Source organism: Xenopus tropicalis, chromosome 7 (genome assembly GCF_000004195.4).
Source record: "Xenopus tropicalis strain Nigerian chromosome 7, UCB_Xtro_10.0, whole genome shotgun sequence".
Taxonomy (NCBI): Eukaryota; Metazoa; Chordata; class Amphibia; order Anura; family Pipidae; genus Xenopus; species Xenopus tropicalis.
This window is the reverse complement of record NC_030683.2, coordinates 16,421,209-16,440,987: the sequence shown is the minus strand read 5'-3', so window position 1 is coordinate 16,440,987 and position 19,779 is coordinate 16,421,209. Positions and strand designations below refer to the sequence as shown.

The following is a 19,779-nucleotide window of genomic DNA, read 5'->3' as shown; positions in this document are numbered from 1 at the left end:
CCAATGGCTAACATATCATAAGCTCAAGACAGCCCTAACAACAAGCTGGTCTGGTACAGGTCTTGAGGTAAACAACTCCCAGGTAATAGATAGTTTACTAAGTCCTATGCAAAAAGGCAAGATGTCTGCCCTGTACAAATTGCTTAGCAAACCAGTATATAGCGACACCAAACTAGGCTCCAGAGCCCGTTGGGAAGAGGAGCTAGGGACAATCTCGGATGACCAATGGGACTGGGTACTTGATACCCCAAAGATAGTATCATTCTCCCAAAGGCACATGCTACTACAACTCTATACAATACATAGGGCCTACTACACAGTTCAAAGATTGCATGTAATGAAGGTACTAAGCTCTCCCTTCTGCCCTAGATGCAAAACCGAAATAGCCACACTGGTGCACACATTATGGGGATGCACACACCTCAAAACCTACTGGGACGGGGTATGTGACTGGTTAATGGATAAAATTCCAGAATGGGGCCCCGGTGACGCCAGAAAATGTCTACTTGCACTCGACCTTAATGCCTCCCTGGACCTACATACAAAAATATTTATTACAAAGGCACTGTTCCAGGCCAAAAGGATATTAACCCTACACAGGAAAGACACTGAACCTCCCTCTACTCAAGAATGGAGAAAAGCAATGGAGGACTTGGCATCGCTTGAAAGAACTATACTGGACAAAAAAGGTCAGATGCTAAAGTTCCTACAAATCTGGCGTCACTGGGCAGATGGTACCTAACAATATCTAGCCCCCCACGTATCTTTACCCTTACACCCTAACCTAAAGCAGGCTAACTCTGACCCCAAAAGGGGAGACCTCCCAAAGTGCAAAACCCCCCTGGAAATAACGCAAATGTATGCAATCTGTACCACTATAAGCTTATTTATACCATTGTACAATTTTCACTGTATGAATGTATGTACCTTGCTAAACTGCTTAATAAAAGACAACGCATTGAGAAAAAAAAAAAAGAGGCAGGAGTCCAACCTGCTCCTTTGGTTTGATTGCTGCTGCTGCTTACTACTATTCCTGCACTGCACAATCAGACTTTTGAAACAATGTAGCAGAAGCAAGCTCTTTTAAAGCCAAGACTCCATTTGCCGCAATGCCTTGCATGTTTCTTCACAAGGTCTGGTAATCAACTGGCTTCTGCTACATTGTTTCAGGAGTCAGAACCAGCAGCGCAGAGCATTGCATGCGAAAGACAGATGCTACTTTCTGTGACAATTACATCTACAAATCAACTGGCTTCTGCTACATTGTTTCAGGAGTCAGAACCAGCAGCGCAGAGCATTGCATGTGAAAGACAGATGCTACTTTCTGTGACAATTACATCTACAAATACCCTTAAAACCACTGAAAATGTGTCCTGAAAAGTAGTTTAGAATGACATTTTCATTCAATATGCCAATGGGATCTTTAGGTTTACATTCCCTTCAACTAACCCTGAAGATGAGCGTAACAACATTACCATTAGAATACAATGTATAACCTTTTGTAGCCCTTGCCCATGGTAAAAAAATGAGCCCCATGGGAATTCTCTAATAAATCTTATAACAGAGGCCTCCGTTATTCACTATCAGAGAAAGGAGCAATCCCTCCAGAATATCAGCGCAGTTTCTCCGCCCCCCTGCAGGTGTCGCTGTGAGCAGGCAGCTCTGCTGGCGCATTAGGCGCGGCTCCCTCTCGGCCTGCCTGACGCTCGCTGTTGGCGCACATGCGCAGAGGAGTGCGAGTGAGTGTCTCGCCGCTGCTGCCTCCTGCCCTGTGTCATCCCTTTCCCCGCCTGCCCCTCCCACCTCGGCAATGGCGGACAGCGCCAGCGAGAGCGACACCGACGGGGCCGGCAATAGCACGACAGCCATGCAGACCTGTTCCCCGGCTTCTTCATCTTCGGGCAAGTCCGGCATCGTCATCTCGCCCTTCCGCCTGGAGGAGCTCACTAACCGGCTGGCCTCCCTGCAGCAGGAGAACAAGGTGCTGAAGATCGAGCTGGAGACGTACAAGCTGAAGTGCAAAGCCCTGCAGGAGGAGAACCGCGACCTGCGCAAAGCCAGCGTCACAATTGTAAGGGGCTGATGGGGGGCCTGGAGAGGGGCTGATGGGGGGCCTGGGGGGGGGGGTGATGGGGGGCCTGGGGGGGGGGGTGATGGGGGGCCTGGGGGGGGGGTGATGGGGGGCCTGGGGGGGGGGGTTGATGGGGGGCTGAGGGGGGGGGCAGGGGGGCAACCTGTGGGCCTGCCAGATCTTACTGGGATACAATTGGCAGCACCCTTCCCACTCCCACAGCACCCTTCCGCACCTTCAGCACCCATCACACTCCCACAGCACCCTTCCCGCTCCCACAGCACCCTTCCCGCTCCCACAGCACCCTTCCCACAGCACCCTTCCGCACCTTCAACACCCATCACGCTCCCACAGCACCCTTCCGCACCTTCAACACCCTTCCCGCTCCCACAGCACCCTTCCCGCTCCCACAGCACCCTTCCCGCACCTTCAGCACCCTTCCCGCACCTTCAGCACCCTCCCCGCTCCCACAGCACCCTCCCCGCTCCCACAGCACCCTCCCCGCTCCCACAGCACCCTCCCCGCTCCCACAGCACCCTCCCCGCTCCCACAGCACCCTTCCCACGCCTTCACTTTCGCATATTGTCAATTGGGGAAAGGCTGATTTATATTGGAGGTCAGAGAGGAAATTTGCCATTGGCCCCAGCATCCACAGAAAATGTCACATGTAGACCTACTTATTCCATTGTGTAACAGGGCTTGCATATTTGTAGTATTTCTAAATGGAATGTCTTATTTTGTGATTGAAATGAAACCCACCCAATTCCCACATGAACTGTGAGTTACAGTTAGGGGGAAGACACACAGAGCTACTAGTAGCAGCTACTTTTTCATGGCTACAAAACTCCAGAAAATAATGTGCCATAGACAATACTGAGAATTGCCTCTGCTAAAACACACATAGATACAGTTATCAGTAAATGATCAGCATTGTCTATTTAGTAGCCGTGACAAGTAGCTGCTACTAGTAGCTCCGTGTGTCTTCACCCTTAAACTACAGCTTTTAGTTCAAGTAAGAAGTCATTTTTCGGAATTCCTGTCTGAAAAGGCCCAGCATGGAGGGTGGCTCTAGAGAAAAGGTGGGGGCAAAACAGGCAAGAGTTGGGCTCAAGTGATTAGTTGAATTGGCAGAGAAGGGTGGGGACACAGGATTACATGTTGGAGGAGTCAGTGCTGGGTATGGTTGATAAGAGCTGGGTGTTATGGTAGTTCATCTAGAGATGGTATTGAGTGTGACATTTGGGGGTAGTTGGAGCCCACTTGCAGCTGGGAAGGGGTAGGTGGGAGATATATAGTCAAGCCTGGATATATCACTAACAGGGCTGTAATTGGTGTTAGAGATACAGATATAAAGTTGGGGTGAGTAGGTGGGAGAACATATAGAGTTGGATTTATTAAAACAAACATAAGAATGGGATAAATGGGAGCAGAATGGAAGTGGGGATGGGTAGATTGAGAAGACATACAGTTGGCTATAGGAGTGACATGGGGGTGATGGGAGCAGATACAGATATAGGATAGGGTTTGTTATAAGCAGATATAAGGTCGGCATGGGAGTGGTAAGACATACATGTGGAATACGGGTGGTCGGCGTAAATGGGTTGTCAGGAGCTGAGCTGATATACACAGACATGGTTATGGCTCAGTGTGGGGGGGGGGGCATACAGTGGGCATGTAGAGATGGAACTGACATGCGTCGCTGGTCATGGGATCAGGGTTTCGTGGCATAGGTATGGCTTTAAGGGTAAAGCAAATGTAGATTTTTATGATTTGCTAGTCTGTGTGTAGCCAGCGGTTCTTAGCAGGTAAAAGTGGGCTCTGAACTGACTTCAGGGCTGTACATTTGCAAAGTAAAGAGTAATTTTTGCCAGTTTGGACCATATATACCTTCTCCAGACTGGGGCACCCTGCTAATGGCTTCATGCCCATCATACAAGCTCTGCTTTTTATGCCTGGCAGTGCCACAATGCATGTTCTTTGTTCCCAGTGGCCTACAGTGCCATGAAGAGATTGGGTGGGTTGGTGTTGCCCAGTGGCCTTCTGTGCCATAAGGAGATTGGGTGGGTTGGTATTGCCCAGTGGCCTTCAGTGCCATGAGGAGATTGGGTGGGTTGGTATTGCCCAGTGGCCTTCAGTGCCATGAGGAGATTGGGTGGGTTGGTATTGCCCAGTGGCCTTCTGTGCCATGAGGAGATTGGGTGGGTTGGTATTGCCCAGTGGCCTTCTGTACCATGAGGAGATTGGGTGGGTTGGTATTGCCCAGTGGCCTTCTGTGCCATAAGGAGATTGGGTGGGCTGGTATTGCCCAGTGGCCTTCTGTGCCATGAGGAGATTGGGTGGGTTGGTATTGCCCAGTGGCCTTCTGTGCCATGAGGAGATTGGGTGGGTTGGTATTGCCCAGTGGCCTTCTGTGCCATGAGGAGATTGGGTGGGTTGGTATTGCCCAGTGGCCTTCAGTGCCATGAGGAGATTGGGTGGGTTGGTATTGCCCAGTGGCCTTCTGTGCCATGAGGAGATTGGGTGGGTTGGTATTGCCCAGTGGCCTTCTGTGCCATAAGGAGATTGGGTGGGTTGGTATTGCCCAGTGGCCTTCTGTGCCATGAGGAGATTGGGTGGGTTGGTATTGCCCAGTGGCCTTCTGTGCCATGAAGAGATTGGGTGGGTTGGTATTGCCCAGTGGCCTTCTGTGCCATAAGGAGATTGGGTGGGTTGGTATTGCCCAGTGGCCTTCTGTGCCATGAGGAGATTGGGTGGGTTGGTATTGCCCAGTGGCCTTCTGTGCCATGAAGAGATTGGGTGGGTTGGTATTGCCCAGTGGCCTTCAGTGCCATGAGGAGATTGGGTGGGTTGGTATTGCCCAGTGGCCTTCTGTGCCATGAGGAGATTGGGTGGGTTGGTATTGCCCAGTGGCCTTCTGTGCCATAAGGAGATTGGGTGGGTTGGTATTGCCCAGTGGCCTTCTGTGCCATGAGGAGATTGGGTGGGTTGGTATTGCCCAGTGGCCTTCTGTGCCATAAGGAGATTGGGTGGGCTGGTATTGCCCAGTGGCCTTCTGTGCCATGAGGAGATTGGGTGGGTTGGTATTGCCCAGTGGCCTTCTGTGCCATGAGGAGATTGGGTGGGTTGGTATTGCCCAGTGGCCTTCTGTGCCATGAGGAGATTGGGTGGGTTGGTATTGCCCAGTGGCCTTCTGTGCCATGAGGAGATTGGGTGGGTTGGTATTGCCCAGTGGCCTTCTGTGCCATGAGGAGATTGGGTGGGTTGGTATTGCCCAGTGGCCTTCTGTGCCATAAGGAGATTGGGTGGGTTGGTATTGCCCAGTGACCTTCAGTGCCATGAGGAGATTGGGTGGGTTTCTGATTGTTTACTCATTTAGGTCTTTTTCTGTAGCTCAGTAGATTGTTGACCGGGGCGCCTCTATTGGCTCCCTACTGGGTGCATTACTTTATTTAGGTTTGGAAGGAATATATTGGCTGTTGCTCATTTAAATGCCACAATATGTCTTTGCCTGAAGCCTAATGTAATTAAGCAAGTCTTCCCTTGGCATTGTATCTGTGTCGGTGTGCAGCTTGTATGCCAGCAGTGCAGGAATATTCCCACAATGCTTTATGTACCTTCCCTAGCCTTCAGTGTCCTTCAGTTTTAGCTGAACTGCAGTTCCCAGCTCATCCATAATAATTGCAAGCGGCAGATGGGAGAAATACTTCTGGGGAGTGGGGGGACCTGCAGGAAGGAATAGGTTGTCTCCCCCTCTTGCTATAAATGACCAGGGCACTACAGGTATAGGGCACATTATCTATACATTGTCTAATTAAAATAATTTAAACATAAACCCAATTGTATTGTTCTGCCCCCAATAAGGATTCATTTTAAGTTGGGATCAAGTACAGGTACTGTTTTATTATTACAGAGAAAAGGGAATCATTTAACCATGAAATAAACCCAATAGGGCTGTTCTGCCCCCAATAAGGGGTAATTATATCTTAGTTGGGATCAAGTACAGGTACTGTTTTATTATTACAGAGAAAAGGGAATCATTTAACCATTAAATAAACCCAATAGGGCTGTTCTGCCCCAATAAGGGGTAATTATATCTTAGTTGGGATCAAGTACAGGTACTGTTTTATTATTACAGAGAAAAGGGAATCATTTAACCATTAAATAAACCCAATAGGGCTGTTCTGCCCCCAATAAGGGGTAATTATATCTTAGTTGGGATCAAGTACAAGTACTGTTTTATTATTACAGAAAAAAAGGAAATCATTTTTAAAAAATAGAATTATTTGCTTACAATGGAGTCTATGGGAGATGGCCTTTTCTTAATTCTAAACTTTCTGGATAACTGGTTTCCGGATAAGGGATCCCATACCTGTATATCTAAATAATCTCTTTAATATGCTTGTTAAAGCTGCTCAAAATCAGACAAACAGGTCCATAAGGCTAAGGACCCCACAGAGTGACTTGAACAGGCGACTAACTGCTCTGAAATGCCCTTCCACTGGCAACAATAGAAGTTGGCGGTGGAAAGGCGATGCATCACTTTGGCTTTACAAAGTCGCACAAAGTTTCCTCCTTTGGGCAACTCCGCGCGACTTTGCAGAGCTGAAGCAATTAGTCGGCCTTTCCACCGGCAACAACTCCTGGAAAGGCATTTTGGAGTTGTTAGTTGCCCAGGCTAGCAGCGATCTATCCCAGGTGACTAACTTGCTTTGTGGGTCCTTAGCCGCGCTAGTGCTGGTGTTTTGTGTCCTTGTGTGCCCAGGAAGGGGTTTGAAGCCTGATAAACTGCCCTGAGGAAAAAGATTGCCACTGCTTTAGTCTTGTGTGTGATAAAACCTAAAAGCAAACACAGCCGCTTATGTGATTGTCTTGGAAACGAGTCAAACACTAATGCCCTATATTCCTAGTGACTGTGTAAATAGTTGTGTGGTAGCATGACTTGTCTGCAGAGCCTGCAATCTGTGTGCCTAAATAAACCCAGTAGGATGGTTTTGCCTTCAGTAAGGATTAGTTTTACCTTAGTTGGGATCAAGTACAAGCTCCTGTATTGTTTATAACGGATTCTATGGGAGATGGCCTTCCTGTAATTCGGAACTTTCTGGATAACGGATCAATACCTGTATGAGGTTCTTCAGCAAGGTAAGCAAACAAGCCAGTCTGTGCCGAGCTGAATTTTGTACAGAGCGAGATCTCCAGAACAGTTTTGTATACTAATCAGCATTAGTTAATGGAGTCATAAAGGGGTGGTTCACCTGTTCACCATTAAGTTAACTTTTAATATGTTATCGAATGTTGTATCCCTAGCAACTTTGCAGTTGGTCTTCATTTTTTTTTAATAGTTTTTGAATTATTTGCCTTCCTCTTCTATATTTATTAAGCTTTCAAATGGGGGTCAGTGACCCTGGCAGCTAAGAAAAAAACTGGCTGTGGGAGCTTACAATTTTATTATTGTTGCTTTCTATCCCATATGTTTTTTTTTAGGCCCTATTCATCTCCCAGGCTCTCATTCAAACCACAGGTTGCTAGGGTAAATAAGACCCTAGCAACCAGATAGCTGCTGAAGTCCACACTGGAGGACTGCTGAACAAAAAGCTAAAAAACTGAAAAAACACAATATAACATGAAAACCAATTGTAAATGGTGTCAGAATATCACTGTCATCACTTTTAAATTAACTTTTAATTTTATAAAAAAAAAATCAATTCTAAGCAACTTTTCAATTGGTCTTTATTATTTATTTGTTAGTTTTTTGAATATTTGCCTTCTTATTCCAGATCTGCAGTTTTTAAATGGCTGTCACTACCCCGGCAGCCAAAAAACTATTTCTCTGTGAAATAAGCCTATCTGGCATATTATCTTGCCTTACAGGCCACTGCATGACTCCATGTTATTGCTGCAGCTCCATGTCATTTAATTGCTGCTGCTTTTTCATTTAGGGATGGTACATTTTACTTTTATTTTTTTTTAACTGTTTGCTTTGTGTCTAAAAAAGCAGGTGGCATGACTATGAGCCAGGCACCCTCCTGGCCACTTGGCTTGCACTGATTTGATTGGCTGTTTGTGACAGTGAAGCTAGGAATACACAGGGAGATTCATACACTTGGCAGGGTTGCTGATTGAGGGCTTTGCTTCAGGGCACACTGGCACCATGTGAGAAATAGCCCTAAAGAAGCTGAGTTGCAGCACAGAAACGGAACCTGGCCATCTAATCCGTTCCGGCATGTCAGATGTCCCTTAGTGATACATGATTCTTCATTGCTCCCACCATGGTGACACTGTATAGCAGGAATCATGTAAGGCCTGCTCATTATATCTGTCGGCTTGACTGCTCGAGTGGGTGCCCAAGGCAGGGTCTAGAACAGTGGGTTGCTGGGCAGATAAGTAATGGCACCGTGACGCTTTTGCCTAAGCTGTTTTATACGTGGACATGTAATCTTCATGGAGTTAAACACTGTCCTTTAGGTACATCCCTATGGGTCCCCCTTGTTGGCAACGTACCAAGTGCACAGCCATTTGAGATTGATTTGAAAATGGGTGATAAAACCAATGCAAAGGTAGATGTTCCGGTGAGTCTCCGTCAGTAGAGCGGATTTTAAGGTGACCCTCCTGGTTTTAGTGTTTTGTGCACCTCCATTGCGCCTTGTTATACTTATCTGTTTCTTACATTGGAACAAGTGCTGCAACATCTTCAGAGCTAATTCTATCCCTGTTCTGGTATCTGGATGTTATCTGAGAGGAGCTCTGTGCCTTGTGGGTATTGTTGGCTCTGTGTTCATGCCAAGTGGCAAGCTTTGCCCATCAAGAGAAAGGGGAACCTTTCAGATCTTCTAACAATTCCACTGTTTTTAGTTTGGCACAGAGCACCTATCCGTGAGACTTAATAATGTAGGGAAGTAAAGCTGAATGAGTAGGGCAGGATAGAGTTAACCTTCATGCCTTAAACCCCCTACATCAACTTCTGCCCCACCCAGTGCACCCAGTCTGGAAGAGGCACTTTGGTGTTACCATAGGGAAAAGTAGCCAAAAGGTTAGCGCCCTGATTTTATTCACAAAGCAGCAGGTCTCTCTTGCTTTATGGCATCAGCCCCCACCTCATATTCTCAGCTTCTGATTGGTTGTTAGTGGATGCTTAAAGGCTGAATCACCTTCAGGTTAACTTTTAGTATATTATAGAATGGCCTATTCTTAGCAACTTTTTTGTTATAGTTTTTTAACTATTTCCTTCTTCTTCTGACTCATTCCAGCTTTTAGATAGCTGTTACTGACCCCAAGAGCCAAAAAACTATTGCTCAGTGAAGCTACATTTCACTTTCTATTCAATTTCTTTCTATTTAGGCCCTCCTGTATTCATATAGCTGCCTCTCATTCGACTGCCTGGTCACTAGGTAAAAATTGGACCCTAGCTACCAGATAGTTGCTGAATTTCCATACTGGAGAGCTGCTGAGCAAAAAGCTAAATAATTGTGGTTTTTACCCCAAATATGCCCCTATATTAACTAGGGAAATTATCCTCCAGTGGAAAGTATCTCGCACTGATAAAATGCATGTTTCTCAGCATCATTTTATTCTCTGGGCGTAGTCACAGCAGGAATTTTTAAAGGCTTGATGTATTTGTGTGAGTAATAGGTGTGTCTAAGCTTTTTGAACAATGTAGGTCTCTATAAAAAAAAATATCACATGAATCAGCTCATATGTAAAACCCTGCTTCATCTAAAAAAAAAAAAAAAAAAGTATACTTCCATTTTAAGTACTAAGGGCCGCCCCCTGGGATCATATAATTCATGGTGCTCACAATCAAACCAAGGGCACACAATACACATTAGGTCATATCAGCCAATGAATGGACAGAGCTGTGTCTGTTACTCCCACACTTCTTCCTGTTACAGTTAAAGCTGCATCATTTCCTGTCAGGTGATCTGAGGGAGCAAAATGGCAGCTAAAGGGAAAGGATGTAAAAGGGCAATATATACTGATATAGATTCCAGTTTGGTGAGATTCTTTAATAGGTCACTTAAATTGATATAAATGATCTGTTTGCTAAGTATTCATTCTGAAGGTATTGTTTTCTTTTAAAAGGCCACTTTATTTCCTTTATTTTTATGTTTTTATTTGATTCATTATGCCCATCAGTGGCTCGCTCAATGGCACAGTATCCAGACTGCTAGGGCTAGTGCAGAAGGGATAGCATTTAGTGTTATTGAAAGGCTCAAGTTGAAATCCAGGCTTGGGCTTGGCAGGAGTAACACCGTGCCGCTCCACTCTATATATCTTTACATGTTCTTTTTAATATTTTATGGCTGTAAATGCTCTGTATTATTTACCCTCCGTATCAGAACATATTGTGGCCACTCAGCTGCTTCCCTGCAGTAAGAAGGTTCCGCTGCCGCCCTTGGCTGCCCTTACAGAGAGTGAGAGGAGACAGGCCATTGAATTGCATGTACTAGCATTCTGCCTTTGGCTTCTGATCCCTGTAATCATTCTGTGCTTACCTTTCTATTTCTCTAACTCAATAGCTAATTCTTTCCCACCGATTCTTACCATTCAGTTAATTATATCTGTTCCTCCTCACTGTTCTCTCACATTAATATACATTTGTCTGCAGGAAGATGCAGTTAAACATACGCTGCAGTCGCTGATCAGACCCCATTGGTCCCTCAGTTTCCTCATTAATTCTAATCATTCTTCTGCCGTGCATCTTCTCCGTGTTGTTTCCCTCTTATACTAATTATTCTTTTCCACATTCTGCATATTTTATCCTACTAAACCTGGCCATACATGTACAGGTATGGGATCCCTTATCCGGAAACCTGTTATCCAGAAAGTTCCAAATTACGGAAAGGCCATCTCCCATAGACTCCATTATAAGCAAATAATTCTAAATTTTAAAAATGATTTCTTTTTTCTCTGTAATAATAAAACAGTACCTGTACTTGATCCCAACTAAGATATAATTACCCCTTATTGGGGGCAGAACAGCCCTATTGGGTTTATTTCATGGTTAAATGATTCCCTTTTCTCTGTTATAATAAAACAGTACCTGTACTTGATCCCAACTAAGATATAACTACCCCTTAATGGGGGCAGAACAGCCCTATTGGGTTTATTTAATGGTTAAATGATTCCCTTTCCTCTGTAATAATAAAACAGTACCTGTACTTGATCCCAACTAAGATATAATTACCCCTTATTGGGGGCAGAACAGCCCTATTGGGTTTATTTCATGGTTAAATGATTCCCTTTTCTCTGTTATAATAAAACAGTACCTGTACTTGATCCCAACTAAGATATAACTACCCCTTAATGGGGGCAGAACAGCCCTATTGGGTTTATTTAATGGTTAAATGATTCCCTTTTCTCTGTAATAATAAAACAGTACCTGTACTTGATCCCAACTAAGATATAATTACCCCTTATTGGGGACAGAACAGCCCTATTGGGTTTATTTAATGGTTAAATGATTCCCTTTTCTCTGTAATAATAAAACAGTACCTGTACTTGATCCCAACTAAGATATAATTACCCCTTATTGAAGGCAAACAAGCCTATTCGGTTTTGTTCAATATTTAAATGATTTTTAGCAGACTTAAGTTATGGAGATCCAAATTATGGAAAGATCCCTTATCTGGAAAACCCCAGAGCATTCTGGATAATAGATCCCATACCTGTACCAGTAATATAGAGAAACTAAGTTTAATACAATTATTGTTATGGATATGTTGCCCCCTCTCAAGCTGACCAGTATCCCATGTCCTGGTATGGGGCAGGTTGGAAAATGTAATTAGCCAATGACCTTATTGTTTCATTCATTTGTGCGTTTTGCAGAAATAATCAGAGCAACAACATTAGAGAATGTAGGGCACCTTACACTGCAGAACAAAGTCCTGGTGTAACAAACAAATAAATACGAATTGCAGCAAAGTTCTGCGGTGTCAGGTATCCTACAATCTCTAATATAACGCCCATGCTATATAGTTCTGCAACAGGAGCGGCAGTCTGGTTAAAGGGGTTGTTCACCTTTGAGTTAACTTTTAGTGTGATGTAGAGAGTAATATTCTGAGACAAATTGCAGTTGGTCTTCCTTTTTTCTTTGTAGCTTTTTAATTAGTTCAATAATTGTTCAGCAACTCTCCAGTTTGGAGTTTTAACAGCTATCTGGTTGCTAGGGGCCAAATTACCTTAGCAACCAGGGGGTGGTTTGAATGAGAGACTGAAAAAAAAAAGTAATAACAATAAAGCTGTAGCCTCACAGAGCAATAGTTTTTGGCTGCCGGGGTCAGTGACCCCTATTTGAAAGCTACAAAGAGTTTGAAGAAGAAGGCAAATAATTCATAAACTGTAAGACATAAATAATAAAGATAGAATTGTTCTTTCTATAACATACTAAACCACCCCTTTAGGAAAAGGAGTTAGCTGAACTGAAATACTGGAGTCTGAAAAAATAAGAGGACGGCTATACTGTGCATGTGGCTTTTCGTACACTATCTGCCCATTCAGGGCTTGGGCAAATAGGGTGGAGAGGAAACATAGTGGGCCCGTGTATGGCTGCCTCAGCAGTAATCATTCTATCCCACAGGTTCTTATCGTCCTGTCCCATTCTGCCATACTGTTGTGCTTTACTACTATTGGCGTTGTGTGCAGCACGTTCCCTCTTGTTTCCCTCTCCTTCTGATTGATCTGTCACATGTTTTTGCCATTTTGTTCCAGTCCTTGTAATCATTCTATCAAGTGCTTGCCATCCTGTCCCATGAGTGTTTATCGTGTGTTTTCAGTTCTTTGTCCCCCACTCCACACACACAAGAGGCTCATTCTGTTTCTTTCAGACAGTCACTTTGTACAAGTGTGTCTCTGATAGATGACCTATTAAAGTTACATGCACACTTTTAAAGGGGAAGCATACTCCATGTATCCATGGTATACTGCATTTACCTGTTTTGTTCTGTCCAGAATATGAATCTGCCATCACCTCAAGGAGCTCTTGAATCTGCAGTGTTCTTTTTTTAATGTATATTATGCTGTAAATCTGCATTGTAAACCTTTGTGACTGCATTCAGTAGTCGTAACTGTAATCGTATCTGTTACAGACTCACATCGGCCTTCAGGAACAAGCAGGGCCGCCACATCAATGGCTTCCTAGTAAGTCAGCCTGGCAAGGACTTCGCTATCCGCAGAGTGCTCTTTGCCAATGTAAAATTAGACGTGGCTCTTATTTATTAATGACAAAAGCAAATGGAGAGTCTGAAACCAAACAATTTGTCCATTTGCTTTTATCATGAATAAATGAGCAGCGTTCCGCTCCTTTTGCCTTGCACCGGGGCTCGTTGGGGCGGCCTGGCTGCCAGTTTTGGAGGTGTTTATAGTTTTTCTTCCATTACATGTGCAGGTTGCTGCCAAAGGGAGTCGAGTGTTCTTTCTGTAGCGTGGCACATAGAAAGAGGTTTTTTTCATTGTATTTATATCTATAAGCCTGGAATGCTTACACAGTGGGTTCAGACTCTGTACATTATATATACCAAACCATGTGCCTCTGTGTGAATATCATAAGCTCCAGTGGGACAGGGACTGATGTGAATGGTAAACGTTACTGAAATGTCCAGCTTAACATAGCTCTGGGATAATAAGTCTATATTTTGTCCTTTGTCCTATAATAGCAGCTCTGCCAATGGCTCTGCCTTATACCCTCATATAAAAACTGGGCACAGGAATTGGTGCTGCTTGTTGGCACTGTATTCAGTAGGAATTCGCCCAATCCAGGGTTCTGTTTGTTATTAGAGCTTTTTTTTTTTTAGCAGTACAGGTATGGGACCTGTTATCCAGAATGCTCGGGACCTGGGGTTTTTCAGATAAGGGATCTTTCCATAATTTTGATCTCCATACCTTAAGTCTGCTAAAAATCATTTAAATAACTAATAAACCCAATAGGATTGTTTTGCCTCCAATAAGCATTGATTCTATCTTAGTTGGGATCAATTACAGGTACTGTTTTATTATTACAGAGAAAAGGGAATCATTTAACCATTAAATAAACCCAATAGGGCTGTTCTGCCCCAATAAGGGGTAATTATATCTTAGTTGGGATCAATTACAGGTACTGTTTTATTATTACAGAGAAAAGGGAATCATTTAACCATGAAATAAACCCAATAGGGCTGTTCTGCCCCAATAAGGGGTAATTATATCTTAGTTGGGATCAAGTACAGGTACTGTTTTATTATTACAGAGAAAAGGAATTCATTTAAACATGAAATAAACCCAAAAGGATGGTTCTGCCCCCAATAAGGGGTAATTATATCTTAGTTGGGATCAATTACAGGTACTGTTTTATTATTACAGAGAAAAGGGAATCATTTAACCATGAAATAAACCCAATAGGGCTGTTCTGCCCCAATAAGGGGTAATTATATCTTAGTTGGGATCAAGTACAGGTACTGTTTTATTATTACAGAGAAAAGGAATTCATTTAAACATGAAATAAACCCAAAAGGATGGTTCTGCCCCCAATAAGGGGTAATTAAATATTAGTTGGGATCAAGTACAGGTACTGTTTTATTATTACAGAGAAAAAGGAAACCATTTTAAAATATTTTATTTTTTTTATTATAATGGAGTCTATAGAAAATGTTGTTCTTATATATAATGGGTTTCTGGATAACAGATTACATACCTATATAAGAATAGTATTATATCTTCCTAGACCTTTGTATATAAATAGAAACAACGTTGGAGCGGCGGCTTATGACTGTGGCAGAAGTCTGTAATGGAGCTGTTTATGTAGGGGAGGCACCTTTGCATGCCGTGTCTCTATTGGCACAGAATTTCTATCCTCCAGGGTGATGGTGGTGCCAAAGGCAGATGTTTGTGTAGTTAATGAAACTGTAGTGATTAGAGCCTGCAGTGATCAGTTGCTATGGGGATCTTGTATGAGTGGCGCAGCAGGGGAGTCAGGCACAGCTGCCTGCCCAGAACCCCATTGGTGCACCGGGATGGGACTCTGTCGCTGCAGCTGGAGCTTTTATAGGCTTTTGTCAGTGCCATGCAGCAGTACTACAGGTAATATCGCTGCTAACAGAACTGCTTGCCTGGAGTCCTACCGCTTCATTTGCTGTCATGATTTTTATGGGGTACCTTTTATTTCTAAATGACACTGTTTACATAGCAAATAATTCCCTCTGCCATTTAAACTTTTATTCTTGAACCAACAAATGTATTTGTAGCTGTAATATTGGTGTGTAGGCGCCATCTCAGTGCATTGTGCCTGAGTCTGAGCTTTCAGCCAGCGCTACACATTAGAACTGCTTTCAGCTAACCTATTGTTTCTCCTACTCCCATGCAACTGGAGGAGTCCCAAGCCGGACTTGGATTTCTTACTATTGAGTGCTATTCAGATACCTACTGGGAGCTGCTATCTTTCTCCCAGCAGTAAAGTGAGCCTGAAGTTTATCAGAGCACAGGTCACATGGCTGTGGCACCCTGGGAAATGAAGAATATGGCTAGACCCATGTGAATTTTCAAAATTAAATATAAAAAAAAATCTGTGTTTTTGAAAAACAGATTACAATGCAGGATTCTGCTGGAGAAGCTCTATTAACTTATGGGTTTTGGGGAAAAAAAATCCCCAAAAAACACATTTTCCCATGACAGTGTTCCTTTAAGGCTTATCCGCACAATAGTGTCCACTGAATGGGCACAAGGCCAAACATTTGAGTCACCTGGTTTGGTGGGATACAGATAATATGGATTTCTGGAAATTGAAAATAATGGGACATTAGTTTCCGCTAAAGGAATAAATGTTTTCAGTGACTAATTTTCCTGTAATCGGTCTTTTGGCCCTGGATTCTTCTCCTTCCACTCATTGTGTTTGCTGCTTGGGCAGCTGCAAGTCCCCGCTCTCCCAGCGTCACATGTTTTAATGGTGGTGGTGTCTGTGGCCATAAGGTATGGAGATTGGAAATGTCTGACTTTCATACCTGCACTCACTCATACGAGCATCACGCCGGGCCCTCCTCTCCTTAAGGCACTTCTTCAGGTTCAGGCTTTTTTGGCTCAGCATGAAAAGACTTTATACTCTGTGCGCGGGCTGTGACTGGCCATATCTTCTAACAAACTGAACAAAACTAGTTTATACGAGGTGTTCTCATTCCTAGGTGTGATTTGTCTGTGTATTCAGTTATAGCACTTACAGCACTTCCGCTGTAAGCATTGGCTCTTAGGTGATATCCCTAAAGTTAAACAGGTTTGTTAGGGGTGGAAATTAGGTTGTGAGGCTTTCTGTGCCCATATAAAGGCACAAGGCTGCAGGCTGAGTTATACAGGGAACTCTGAGTATCACTCATGTATTATAAGGGATAATGTACCCCCTACTGTAAATGATAAGGATATTAGCAGTCACTGAGGGGTTCTGTGCCCATATAAAGGCACAAGGCTGCAGGCTGAGTTATACAGGGAACTCTGAGTATCACTCATGTATTATAAGGGATAATGTACCCCCTACTGTAAATGATAAGGATATTAGCAGTCACTGAGAGGTTCTGTGACCATATAAAGGCACAAGGCTGCAGGCTGAGTTATACAGGGAACTCTGAGTATCACTCATGTATTATAAGGGATAATGTACCCCCTACTGTAAATGATAAGGATATTAGCAGTCACTGAGGGGTTCTGTGCCCATATAAAGGCACAAGGCTGCAGGCCAGGGAACCCCATGTGACTTGAAGTATCTTTGCATTTTAAAGGACCAGAAAAAGCAAAATGAAGTTGACATGACTATATATTCCAATCCTGAACATGTAAAAATAATTGCCGGGTTTATATTGCTGTTTGGTTGCTATTGGCTCTGCTGTGTTCACCCATCTTTTATCTGTTAACATGAATTCAAAAACTGCCCTATGAAAAAAGCTACAGGTTACTTTCAGATAGATTATCTGGCATTATACTAATTTTTTGTATTATTATTTTTTTTCCCCAGCAAGCGCGGGCAGAGCAGGAAGAGGAGTTCATCAGCAATACGCTGTTTAAAAAGATCCAAGCTTTGCAGAAAGAGAAGGAAACCCTCGCCGTCAACTATGAGAAAGAAGAGGAGTTCCTCACTAACGAACTGTCCCGCAAACTCATGCAGGTGATTGGTGCTTTCCCTCATTAGTGATTTCTGGAGCTGCGGCTAAACTGGCGTCTCCAGGCTCTGCTTTCTTTCCTTATGGTGCTTGGACTGATTCTGGAATATTTTACCCTTTACTGCCAAATATCCTAAGGAATATCCTCTTTTTAGAGCCATTTAGCAGGGCCCGCTAAATTGTAAGCACTACCTAGAGTAAACATTTAACTTTCGTGGCTGGCACAGACATTGAGGATTTGTTAAAGATGGCCGGGACTTAAAGGAATAGTAACACCAAAAAATGAAAATGTATCAAAGTAGTTAGAATATAATGTACTGTTGCCCAGAACTGGTACAACTGGGGTGTTTGCTACAGAAACCCTACTATAGTTTATATAAATACCCCGCTGTGTAGCCCCGGGGGCAGCCATTCCTGCACTGGTACAACTGGGGTGTTTGCTACAGAAGCCCTACTATAGTTTATATAAATACCCCGCTGTGTAGCCCCGGGGGCAGCCATTCCTGCACTGGTACAACTGGGGTGTTTGCTACAGAAACCCTACTATAGTTTATATAAATACCCCGCTGTGTAGCCCCGGGGGCAGCCATTCCTGCACTGGTACAGCTGGGGTGTTTGCTACAGAAACCCTACTATAGTTTATATAAATACCCCGCTGTGTAGCCCCGGGGGCAGCCATTCCTGCACTGGTACAACTGGGGTGTTTGCTACAGAAACCCTACTATAGTTTATATAAATACCCCGCTGTGTAGCCCCGGGGGCAGCCGTTCCTGCACTGGTACAACTGGGGTGTTTGCTCCAGACACGCTACTATAGTTTATATAAACAAAGCTGCTGTGTACCATGGGGGCATTCAAGCTGGAAAAAGGGAGAAACGGCACAGGTTTTATAGCAGATTGATAAAATCCCATTGTATTCTACAGAACTTCTGTTATCTGCTATGTAACCTGGGCCTTTTCTCCTTTTTTTCTAGTTTGAATGGCTGCCCCCTGGCTACTCAGCAGCTAATCTATATAAACAATAGTAGAGTTTCTGAACCAAACACATGAGTTTTACCAGTGCAACAGTATTTTAATTACATTAACACACTTTCATTTTTTTGGTGTTACTGTTCCTTTAAGCAGAACCTGCCATAAAACTATCTGCACACTCACACACCTTCCTGTGTTATGTTTCCCTATGTGACTCCTTATTGTTACCCTAACGGCCCAGCATTTGTCCCTTCTATGTGGTTGGACTACCGGTACCTAAACACCATGTCAAATCTCCAACTGTTCATTGTACTTGGTACAAGAACAAAACAGTAACATTTTAAAGGGGTAGTTCACCTTTAAATTAACCTTTAGTTTACGTAGCACTTAATAAATAAAGATATACATACATACATAATGTAGACATTGCTATTCTGAGGCATTTGCATTTGGTCTTCATTTTTTATGGTTCAGTTATTCAGCTTTTTTTCAGAAGCTCTTTAGTTTGGTATTTCAGCAGATATCTGGTTGCTAGGGTCTTATTTACCCTACCAATAGCACACAGTTAGTCAGAACCCGATTTAACTTCACGTGCCCCTGATTAATAAGTGTTGGCAGAACCCCAGTAAGGTATGGGGGTATGGGAAATTGGGGGCCCTATGATGTATACATTAGAGCAGCCTGTGTGTGGGATGTGAGGCAAGAGCCGCCATGCTTCCTCCATCCCCTGTGAGTGGCTGTGTGAGTAGAAAGTACAGTCATCCTTTATTTTATATAACTTGTTCATAATGGCAGGTTAACAGCTTAGTAAAGATTGTAGGAAGTCATTAGCTGAGCTGTGTTGAACTGTAACTCCCAGTGAAGTGTATTCATTCCCACACAATGGGATATCAGGGGAGCCCTGGGCACTCTGCTTGCTTCCTCATTGGTAAGACTTCTCAGAATTCTATTTTCCATTCAATATCCTTTTGTCTCTGAGATATAGATCTGTTCCCCAGTGCTGATTTGTGCTGTCAGCCCTCGCCGCTCATTCACCAACTGCTCTGTAATTCCCTTTATCCCCTATGAGCTGCACAGGAAATCCATAGCCTCCCCGCACAGCTCACCTCCCTTTATCATTTCATACACAGTGTCATTCTCTCTTGCTTTTGCCTTGATATTTCTTCAAGGGGCAGTTCACCTTTGACTATTCTAAGAAACTTTGCAGTTGGTCTTCATTATTTTTTTTTATGTAGTTTAATTATTTGCCTTCTCTTTTACATCTTTCCACAGCAGTGATAAAACTATTGCTTTGTGTGTTTGCAATGTTATTATTACTTTTTATTCCTTAGCTTTCTTTTCAGTCATTCTCCTATTCATATTCCAGTCACTCAATCAAACCACTCTCTCGTTGCTAAAGTAAACAGGTCCATAGCAACCAGATAGCTGCTGAATTTTGAAAACTGATTAGCTGCTAGACAACAAGCTAAATAACTCTGTAAATTCAGTGTTTAGCCCTTTGTAATGTAACTGCTCATTTGACCCATGGTCCAGTCACTCTGATACTGTACCTGATTGGCCAAGGATGGCCGGTTCTACTTCATCCAGTTATATAGTGAGCCTATTCATATACAAACTGACATTGATGGTA

At 43.5% G+C, this 19,779-nt stretch overlaps 1 protein-coding gene across 1 annotated transcript in view; it reads left to right on the top strand.

Moving 5' to 3' along the window:
* The first annotated feature begins 1,657 nt into the window (after nt 1-1,657).
* ccdc6 (coiled-coil domain containing 6) overlaps nt 1,658-19,779 on the top strand; it is a 29,691-nt gene continuing 11,569 nt past the window's right edge. The window contains 2 exon segments of the mRNA NM_001247986.2: nt 1,658-2,071; nt 17,034-17,183. Of these exon segments, the coding sequence (NP_001234915.1) occupies nt 1,811-2,071; nt 17,034-17,183 (411 nt within the window). The 5' untranslated portion in view covers nt 1,658-1,810.